This window comes from Triticum aestivum, chromosome 6B (assembly GCF_018294505.1).
Source record: "Triticum aestivum cultivar Chinese Spring chromosome 6B, IWGSC CS RefSeq v2.1, whole genome shotgun sequence".
In the NCBI taxonomy this organism is placed as follows: Eukaryota; Viridiplantae; Streptophyta; class Magnoliopsida; order Poales; family Poaceae; genus Triticum; species Triticum aestivum.
This window is the reverse complement of record NC_057810.1, coordinates 724612443-724623247: the sequence shown is the minus strand read 5'-3', so window position 1 is coordinate 724623247 and position 10805 is coordinate 724612443. Positions and strand designations below refer to the sequence as shown.

General features: G+C 43.3%; 1 protein-coding gene and 1 long non-coding RNA gene across 2 annotated transcripts; both read right to left on the bottom strand.

Annotated features, from left to right (window-relative positions):
* Positions 1-4048: 4048 nt before the first annotated feature.
* On the bottom strand, positions 4049-4719 carry LOC123135236 (uncharacterized). Its single transcript, XR_006465866.1, has 3 exons — positions 4593-4719; positions 4290-4377; positions 4049-4179 (listed from the first exon to the last, which is right to left on the bottom strand). It is a non-coding gene; the product is annotated as an uncharacterized lncRNA (long non-coding RNA).
* Positions 4720-5250: 531 nt separating this feature from the next.
* LOC123139792 (uncharacterized) lies at positions 5251-10581 on the bottom strand. The gene is made up of 5 exons (XM_044559492.1): positions 9524-10581; positions 6460-8443; positions 6241-6353; positions 5460-5636; positions 5251-5323 (listed from the first exon to the last, which is right to left on the bottom strand). Exons 1-5 carry the CDS (start codon positions 10504-10506, stop codon positions 5251-5253), a joined length of 3330 nt encoding a protein of 1109 aa, XP_044415427.1. The 5' UTR covers positions 10507-10581.
* Between the last annotated feature and the right edge of the window lie 224 nt (positions 10582-10805).

Genomic DNA, 10805 nt, shown 5'->3' with positions numbered 1-10805 from the left:
GCGTCAATGTTTGACAATTAGACGAACCGCCTAATTCAACTAGTCACGTCTTCTATCCGGTTGAACTGCTATACTGTGATATTTAACTGAGGAGGCAAGAATTCATCTCTCTAATGATCCCTGCCAAAACTAATTTGGAAATAGGAATTAGGATAATAGGAATAGATTTAGGAGTGCAATGAGTGTTGTCCAACGTATATACAGTATATAAGAAACAATTTATAGGAGTCGAATTAGGAGGACAATGAGGCTGTCCAACGTGTATACAGTGTATAAGATTTTTTTTGCTCCATTAGAAGTTTAGAACCCAAATCACAATAACTAGGTATATACCGTATTGATAACACAATAGCTAGCTAGTAGATAGCTAGAATCACAATAGGTATATCATCGAATCACAATAACTAGAATGATAGAATCACAATAGCTAGCTAGCAGATAACACTAGATACTCTCTCAAGACATGTAGAAGAGGCATCAAAAGATAGCCAACAAGTATATCATCGAAAATTCCTCTCTGAGAACCCGAGATCAGGAGACTACGAGAGGAATAATGGATGGATCATGGATAAGAATCAATGAGGGCTGTAATTCCTGTACATGTTCCCGTGTCGCCCATCGCGGCGTTGCCGGATCTAGATGCAAACCAAGATCCCGCGCTGTTTGGTTTCCTCTGGATGTGATCGATCCCTGCCTCCTGGTTCGCCGTTCGGTTTCCTTTCCCATCGAGTCAGAACCTGCCTCCTGCAATCTTTTTTTTTTGAGGGAAACCTGCCTCCTGCAATCGAGGCATCGAGAGCATAACCGATCGAGCAGGCGGCCTGGGACAGGAGAAGGTCGAGGCTTGACACGCCAGCGCCGAGCGGCCCAGTGCCCATGCCAGCGAAAATAAATACATAGGCCTATAAATTTTTTGGGCCCCCTAAACTGTATGGGCCCTGTGCGGGCCGCACAGTTTGTACAACTATGGGCCCGGCCCTGATAATCAGACACCATTTTTATGAGGAAAATAGCGAGTGATAATTAGTTTTTTTTGGGTGAGAGTGATAAAACAATTTGAGGGGAGGGTGGGAGTGATAATTAGTCGAGATTAAGTCTGTGCCGGTGATGGCCCGATGTTGTTACACTCAATCACGTTTTTTAGGGGGTTCTGTGTTAAGTTTCAAGAAATGTGGCCCAATAATGACCCAAGGAACAGCACATGTAGCATCACATCTCAGTTTTCTTTACTTCTTGCACGTCTCATTTCTGCAGCAACGGAAAAAAAGATCGCCCAACAAAATAAAAGGACCCCCTGCCTCTCAAATGCCGATTAAGCGTTCTACCATTTGATCTACATCCTCTTGTATTTTCATGAACTTTAATTGTGCTAATTAATTAATACTACTACTATTTTTTGTGTGGATAGTAATACTACTACTACTAATTAACTGTGCTAGAGGATCAATGTCCCGTTCCATCCTAGTATGGTGCAAGCACGACGCTCGGCTGAGTTAGCATGGTCGATCGATGATCTATAGGGGTAACTAATTAAGTATACTTATTAATTCTTTTCATCATGCTCATGAGCTGTACGTAGTACTCTACAAAAAAGTACCTGTGCTAGCTATCTGCCAAAGACTTGGTGATCTAATCAGCTACTCTGCCACCAACAACAGCTAGAAGCTGTGATGGATAGTGCATTCATGGTGTCTACCTAGTATTTAAACGGAGGAGGATATGTAGTTCAAGAATTGCTCTGTAAGATTTCCCAAGCTGTTCAAAAGGAGACACATTTCTTGATGTCTTGGTTTCTCAGTGCTACATACATAACATATATTTATTATCTACATGATGAACCGCCGTGCCTTCTTTTAACATGGAATGTGATGATCAATGTTCATATGTCTGCGCGGTATAGTTTTATGTAACGGTTGCGCTGAAGGTATACCAATGTCACGTCGTTGGAGCTAAATTAGCATGTGCTAGCTGCTGCTTGCCCCGAAAATCATGGCGTGGAGGATGACCACGCAAAAGGGATGGACAGGCTGCTTGGTGTTGGCCACAAATTACACCGGCGATGTGGGGCCAGGCATTGCCGGAGTGGAAGATGGTGAGGTTGTTGCGTAGGAAGCAGATGACAGAGCTAGCGCGGAAGTTTACACGCCAGAGGCACATGACGTGGTGGACATCGAGGGTGTCGTACACATAGAAGTAGTTGCCGCTCCGCTGTAAAGTATGTCACGTAGAGAACATGTTAGGCTGCTAGTTGGCAGTAGCAAAATTCAGTTTATACTTTATTCACAAGGTAACAGCAGGATCTAGTGTACTAAAATCTTTCAGACGAAATTAAAGCATAGGAAATAATTCCGTTAAAACAGATACAATACGTACCAGCATTAGTCATTGATTCCTGGACCCAGAACACCCTGCTGCAGTGCAAATGACAAGTGGGGTCGAGTCCGCATGGCAGCGACTGTACTGCACCTTGTGCTACTGCCGGGGGATCCTAACCCCGGAACAGGGGATACCATTTTAAACTTTGGAATATCTTATCAGATAGTTGTTCCTACTGTATGGACTAGCTGTTCCTGCTGTAGGTACTGAATATAGAAAAAAAGAACTGAAATCAAGGCAAAGATTTAATGGGAAAGCACAAGAAATACTGTCGTGTATCATTAAGGCTTACCTTCATTTGCTTCATGGCGGATTATTGGTCGAATTCACATCAGCTCGGTTTCGGCCACAGATTACTCCGGTGACGTGCGTACATGCTGTGCTGGAGTCGAAGATGGCGAGGTCGGCGTACGAGTTGGGACTACACGAGAGAAGCAGAGCACACAACTAGTGGGCCGTCACACAGACCAAAGGAAGATGATGGGGATGGCGTCAATCGAGCAAATATCCGCATCTGCCGCCCCGTGTAGCTCAGCACGCCGGTGAGGAACGAGGGTGGCCTGCTTCCGCCCGCAGGAAAAGGTGGGCCGCAGCAAACTCGTCCTTGAGGGAGTGGGACGCCATGGCTTGGTGCGTGTTTTGTTGTGTACACATACATGCGTTTGCCACTCTGCTGAAAAATAGATACATGACATGTTATGCTGTTAACTAGTCCTAGTATAAAACTTAATATTATTCATGAGTTACCAGCGGAACTGAAATCAGAGCGTATGAGGTCAACTATGTGAAAACAGGTACTACATACCAGCAACGATCCCTGAGTCGTGGACACAGAATATGATGCCACCAATTTAAGCTTCAGAGTATATGTTTGGAATGCCGAGCTGAAGAAAATATAGGGAGCCGAACTAAGAAAAGAAATGCTGACTTCATTGGGATTAGAGAAAAAATTATTGGATATCAGTAAAGGACCTTGTTTTGGTTCATGGCGAACCAGACGAATTCCCAGTGCACAGACAAATGGGACAACAACACAGACAAATTGTGCTACCCATCATTCGTAGCAGCCATGAATCATGGATTCCTTCGAGTTTGACTTCGCCAGTTGGAAGTGCAGTTAGTGGAAAACCTGGAGGGTTACACAAAGTTTACAAGTCAGTGTGATGCAAATCTAAAGGACAACACATGGCACATGTGATAGACACTTTTGACTGACAGAATGGCCACCTGACCTTTGTGGAGTTGCTGCTTAGAAACCAAGATGGGTGCTTCCATCGTCGTTATTATTATTTGAATCGAAGAGCTATGCCCTCAATGCAAAATTGCCAACGGCAAGAGCTCAGCAGTCACCATTGGCTGCAATTGTTCTCCAGAATCCGAGTAATGAAGTAGTCAAGCTGTCAAGGTCAGAAAAATGGACAAGGTGAGAAAATGATGAATGTATATGCAGTCACGATTCTGAGTTGGTTATAAATATAGTCTCAGACCGTGGAGCGCAGCAAGTCAGAGAGGGAGAAGCAGGCCACGGCAAGGGCGTAGCTCCTCCGTATGGACTGAAGAAAAATAAAAACTGAATTAATGCAATGATGATCTCATTGGGAAGAAAAATCAAATACTGGTGCATATAGCTGTCTGTAAAGCACCTTAATTTTCTTAATGGTGGACCTGCTGCCGGAATTCCCAGTGTAATTGCCCCATTTATACTTCGCAATCAAGAGATGGACATATGGTGCCACCTATCAGTCCACAGCAGTCTTAGTCATGAATTCTTGGGGGTTTTGGTCGGCAAATTGAGAGGAAAACCTGGACGATTATACCAAGTTCACAAGTCAAGGCAATGTGAGTCCAAGAACCACGCCGATGGCACAGTGGATAGCCACTTCAATTTTTAAGGGAAATAATGACCAACTGACCTTCGGAATTGTGGTCCAGTGCAGCTGCTTCAGAATACACTACGATTGACTGCAATTGTCTGCAGAATCCACCATTGACTGCAGTTGTCTACAGAATGAGAATGAAATACTTGTGGTCAGATAACAGAGATTGTAGATTAACCCACGAGTATAGATGCTCTGTGAGGCAGAGAAAATCTCATTACTTTCAGTTTCTTAGACTGACCAATACTATGAATTGATCATCATCTTTCTTTAATATTGTATGAAGCCTACAGGAAGGATCTCATAAACGATAGGATGAATGATGTTTTAGATATTTACCATTTAGGTAATGAGTCTCCACCAAGATTGTTAATCTCGTGGAACACAAGCCATCCAATCACTAGGAAGCCCACTATGACTGCACAAATGATTTAGCCAACGAGCCATAGAAATTGAAGGACTTAGCCTGCAATGTTCTGAAATGAGTCAACGGAATCATATTTCACACCTGAAGAAAAGCTTACAATTGACTAATAGTAAATGTCATGAGAAAGATAGTGTCTCGTACCTCCTTTCTTATTTGACATTGCTAACTAAAGACCAACGAAAAACAAACGTCACGTAGTATATGTCACGACTTTCGTTAGATCGACCAGGAACACGTCTACATGTTCAGCATGTTCCTGAGAGAAGAAAGATCATAAACAGAACATTATTTAGTGGACAAAAGCCTGCGACATTGGAATGGCCAGAAGAAGGTTACTAACACAGTGAGAGCAGATCTACGGAATAGGGAGTTGGTTGCAAAGGTTATAACGAAAAAGATAAGAGCATATCCTGCAATGTTCATAATTTGACGGTTAGGATCATATTCGACACATGCAAAAAACATTGCCTCACACCTTATTTTGAATTTGATATTGTTGCAACATTGGAATGGTCAGAAACCTACCATCAGAAGTGTTGTTCCTTTCCAGTTGAGGCATAGTTTGCAGAATCAAATCATGCTAACAACAGAATGATTAAACCTGCCGTCACATGATCCATTATTCCGGTCTGCATATATAGTTCTGAAAAAGTAAAGATTGCAGAGTGTGTTACCGTAATATTCCAGCTAGCGAATTGCTACTCGATGGCATTTCACAAAAGGGAAACCATGCAGCTGCTACATGCAAATTGCAATAATATGCCATTGTGGAAACAAACCTTTCAGCCTCTTGTATATAGTCTGGCACCTTGGCTTGTTCCCTTCCTTGCATTCGTACAAATAGCAAGGGCGGCAGACTGGGAAGGCACACTAGTTGCTGCAGGCAAGAAAGACGCCTAGAGTATTTGGCCTTTGCCTGCTGCCTTCTCCCGCCCTTTGCCTGCTGCTTACCTGGCCTGCATCGCATCAGTGAGATAATTAAAATAAGGTCAGCAAACAACTATATATATACATACAAGCAAAATTACACCATACATAATCGAGCAGCAGGAATAGACCATCTGCTTGTCGGCTTAAATTAATATGAAACTAAGACCCAATGTCGGGAATTAATGCCATGAACTACACGATGCATGCTAAGGTAACACAGGCTCATCGATCAGTGGGTTCTTAACATGAGTACCATTGAAAGAAAGGAACTCCCAGATTGCTAGTTCTTCTTCAGCTTGAGAAACATGAATTTATGGCTGTTTACATCAGATGGAATCATCATCTGACTTGTACAGTTTTTGCATTTCTAATCATGGGAGACAACCATGAAGGGACAAATTTGGGAAACCTACAAATTGATAAGGATTCAGGATCGAATGCGACCTGTAGCGCATCCAAACATGGCGACCTAGATCCACCGACGCGCGCCCACGAACAGCTCGAACAAATGGTACCGACGACAAATTAAGGCGCCGAGAGAGAGAGAGAGAGAGAGAGAGAGAGAGAGAGAGAGAGAGAGAGAGAGAGAGAGAGAGAGAGAGAGAGAGAGAGAGAGAGAGGGAGGTGTACCTGGGCGGTGGGTAGATCATGACCAGCTCATTGCGATTGTGCGACCCGCGCCCATCCCCCACTGTGCGCCATTGTTCCGCTCCACCAGCACCGTACCATTTACTTCTATAGCCCTGCAATTTAAACATGTTAGCCCGTCAAGTCTTAGAAGCAAAGGCAGGTATCACCTCAAATCATCAAATTTAGACCATGGGTGGGTTACGTACCGTATCCTTTCACAGAAAACCATGGTTCACTTCCTTTCAGTTTTTTGGCTTGCTCAGTTAGCTCAGGACTATCACACCATACCACTAGCGTTTCCAGTGAAGCAGGGAGGCTCTCCTTTGACGGCAAGCATAGGATTTTATCACACATATAGATCCTTAATCTCTTGAGGGTAGAAAGGCCACGTAGCACTCGAGGGAAGGACTCTAGATTCTTGCACCATTCAAATTCTAGATTTTTGAGGGAGGTGAGGAGCAGGAGCGCTTGCTCTTGCTCTTCCGTGAAGGTTGTTGCCAGCTTATCAATAGTGAACCGCAATGTGTGGAGGGTAGCAGCAAGGTGGCTGCAGATGGGAACAGTAAGCACGGCCGAGATGCTATCCACCTCTAATTCTTCCAACTGGAATGAACCTGCATGCATTAGTTTGCTCCTTGCAATCTCTGACAGCAGATCCCCAGCTATAAACTTGTTCGCATATAAAACCAATTGCTTGAGGTTGACTGTGATTTGAGGATTGAAGCCATCCATTGTTAATTCTTTGCAAACCTTCAAGCTTAGACTGGTGAGAGACGTGAGGTTTGAGAGCAGACCCATTGACTCTATGCTTAACTCGAAGGAAATGTCAAGTTCCCTGAGGGAAGTAGGGAAAGGCTTGATGGCATGACCACCTCCACCTACTTCTCCCTTGTGCCACCGAGAGAACAGATTCCCACATCCCAATCCTCTAAATGATTGGAGCATCCTGAGGCCCGAGAGTCCTCCATCCTCCACAGGCAGAAATTCAAGCCTCTTACACTTGTCTAAGATAACCTGGGAAAGAGCTGGCAAAAGTTTCAAAGCATTTGAAAATGATTCTCCAGTAATACGTGAATCACTTATTACAAGATTCTGAACAGAATGGAGAACAACAGCATCATCTTGTTCTGCAAAAAACATGTCGTCGCATTCTTCAAAATGTACACTTCTCAGGGAGTTTAGTTTTTTGAGGCTTGAACACGAAATGTGTGGCCCACCCACAATTCGCATATCCTCTACTTCATCCAAATTGTGGAAGGCCAAAGCACCTTTATACTGTTTAATTCTGAATTTCTTCTTTCCGTGCAATACTACTGATGAGCTACGATTGAACAATTGCATATTTGATAGTGTGGAGGTACGAGGCATGGGTGGAAACTGAGACAGCTTGGGGCAGTATCTAATATCAAGACTGAACAAGTTAGTAAATAGGTGAGAGTACTCCAAGAAGGGAAACGAGCAGAGAGAGGGACAATCTTCAAGCGAGATACTTTCAAGCCTTGAAAACAGATTGCTATTAGGCTCCCCAACCCACTCCACAAGTTCTGGCATGTCCGTCAAATCAAGTGTCTTCAGGTGCGTGAAGCTTCTTCCTGTAACAGTACTAAAGCCAAGCCTCAATACACGCATTCCAGAAATACTCTTCAATGTGAGCTTGGTGAGGTGTGGTAGCTGCTCAAAAGCTGGATGAGTGACCCAAGATATACCTTCTAGATGAAGAGACTCCAACCTTTTTGTGCTTAAGTCATCACACAACCATCTAGGACAAGTGGCAACTCCAGCATTCGTAATGCTAAGCACCCTAAGATCAGGATGTGGTTCAAGACCTTCAAGAACATCATCATCTACAGTCTTGTGCTCTGCACCCCAAACTAATCTTAGCTTTTTCAGATTTCTTTTATTTTTCAGTTTGGCAGCACTAGCTTCTCCTTTGGACGCCACAATTTCAAGATTACATATGCAGAGTTCTCCTCCCAGCTCTCGCAAATCCCCCAGCTCTTTCAGTTCAAATCCAACACCCTCTTTCTTAACATTGAACTCTTTTAGCTCATGTAAACACTTCATCTTTCCAACCTCAGGAATATTGGAATGGAGTTCTTTAGAAGAGAAAAAATGGCGTAAATTTATAAGGCGACTAAAGTCTTTGGGCAAATTTTCACTACCACGCCAAAGATTGAGGTCCAGAAATTTCAAGTGGTTAAATCTAGACAATGTGCTAGGTAAAGTCATTTCTTCTAAGGGGTCGGGTGAACTAATTTTAAGGTATTGGAGGTGGATAAGATTTGGAAAGCTCTTGGGCAAAGATTCTATAGTGTTAATTGCTATAAAAAGAATTCGAAGACCTTTGATTTCTTCAAAAACATCTTTAAAAATATTAGCTATTCTTGCATTAGGCGACCCAAAAATCATCAAAGTCCGCAAATTTCCAATGTCTATTCTACCCTTCAGTTTACCCATTTCTTCTTCAAAACTTTCATCGCATATATCTTCTATAGTGATTGATAAGTGCCTAACAGATTGTGGGATGTTATCTGTACTAAAACTTGAACACCTTATATTCACACATTCTTGCGATGAAACATTCCGGGATAGTTCATGCAATAAATCATGCATCACATAGTATTGGTCATTATAAATATCAACTCTCTTCATGAGGAAACCATTGTCTACTAGTTCTTCTAAGTAATTCTTATCATGTTGGAAACTAGAGTTCTTATCGTGTTGGCAACTAGAGTCCAATATACCTATCGCAGTCCAAAAGCTAGTAGTTTGTAAATTATAGAACTTGTAATCTTCTGGGAAAAGGGCACAATATGAAAAACATTTTTTTAGAAAGAAAGGAAGGTAATCGTAGCTAATTTTCAGGGATGGTAAAATATCATCAGTATTTTTTGCATTTTGCCACTCATCATTTTCAAGAACTTCAATCCAATATTCCAGGGAAATGTTTTTCCTCAATAAACGACCAACTGTATTGGCGGCTAGGGGTGAACCCTTTAGTTCCTTCGCAATATCCTTTGCAACATCAATTAATTGATCTTCATAATGCCTAGGTTTGTTTTCCGGAAATATGCATGCTTCAAGTAATTTTAAAAAATCATCATCTTTCAAACCATGCAGTTCTACTGGTTCAGTTGTTTTCACCATTTGTACTACTGATGGAAACCGAGTTGTGACAAGAACCATGCTTCCCTTAATTTCCCCCTGTTTGAATGGAACTAACAGGTCGTTCCAATCACTTTCATTGTTGCATGTCCAAATGTCATCCAAGACAATTAAGAACCTTTTGGACTTCAATCTTTCTATAATGGATTTTTGAAGCTGGTCTAAACTGGCTGTTTCAACTGTACATTTGTATTCTTCTTTTTCAACTGCAGGTATGCACCTAAGGGTCTGCCGGGTGAGGTTGGTCACATCAAAACCAGTTGAGACACATACCCAGACCCTAACAATGAAGTGCTCCTCAACCCTTTTCTCATTATACAAGTGTTGGGTGAAGGTTGTCTTTCCCATACCCCCAGGGCCAACAAAAGACATAACAGAAAGGGTTTCACCAAGATATTTTGTACCAGTGAGCTCATTTATAGTTTGCTCAAAGATGACTTCCCTCCCATACAGTTTATCTTGTGCAGATACTGAACCCGTGGGTGGCTTTTTGAGAGTGATAGGTGTGCTTGTTGCAGTGTTACTATGGTTTGGAATTTTGAGCAAGTCAGAGACAGGTCCACACATGGAGTTCAATTCCTCTATTACCGACCTGATTTTGTTGGACATATCCACTCTGTCAAAAGACAACTTATGAACAGGCCCACCATCATTGTCACTAGTGACAACATCAACAGAAGAATCACCACCTTGAGTACGCGAGCAAGAAAAGCAAGGAATCCAGTTACCGATGGTGTGGCGAGCAGCATGACGGACATGAAGGGCAGAGCCCCGGACGCCATCGCCCAGTTCTGGGGCTGCCTCCTTGGTGCCGTCGAGCTGGTCCTGGATCATGAAGTAGTGGATCTCATCGAGCATGTCCTCGGCCTCATCCGCCTTCTTGCTCAGCTCCCCGAGTAATCCATAGAGGCCAGGGTTGTTGCTCATGTCCCTCCCCTCGGATGCATGCAGCAGCCCTTGTGTGTAGAGGAGCTTCAGTTTGATGTCGTGGAAGTTGAGGCCCAGCTCGTTGCTGGACACGTACGCGGCCACAAGGTCCTCGGACAGTTTCGTAAGCACCTTGCCCAGCAGCCAACCGGCCGCACCGATGGCCGTCTCCATCTGCTCAGATGGGCTGGATGGTACTGAGAGCCGGCTAATTGGCGTGTGTGGCGTTAGTGTTGTGGTGTACTGCAGAAGGGCAGCACAGATGTGATTGCATTTTCGAAGAGGCCATTATGCCTCCTTTTATAGCTGAGCCGGTTGTATCTGATGGTGTGTCCTGCTGCAAAAATTATAGCTGAGCCCGATTCTATCTGATGGTGTGCCCTGCTGAAATAAAAGATGCAGGTTTTTTCGCGTGTTGAACCATTCTAAACGGACGTATTTCTTTTTGAATCAGCTCACCATGCATGTGCCAA

Bases quoted from the DNA above. Each gene is read 5' to 3' on its own strand.
- LOC123139792 (XM_044559492.1), bottom strand. From the start codon at position 10,506: ATGGAGACGGCCATCGGTGCGGCCGGTTGGCTGCTGGGCAAGGTGCTT. The intron at 8,444-9,523 runs GTTCTTAATTGT...CACATTGTCTAG, and splicing joins GAAAGATTGAAGTCCAAAAG to ATTTAACCACTTGAAATTTC. The intron at 6,354-6,459 runs GTGAAAGGATAC...TTTAAATTGCAG, and splicing joins GAAGTGAACCATGGTTTTCT to GGCTATAGAAGTAAATGGTA.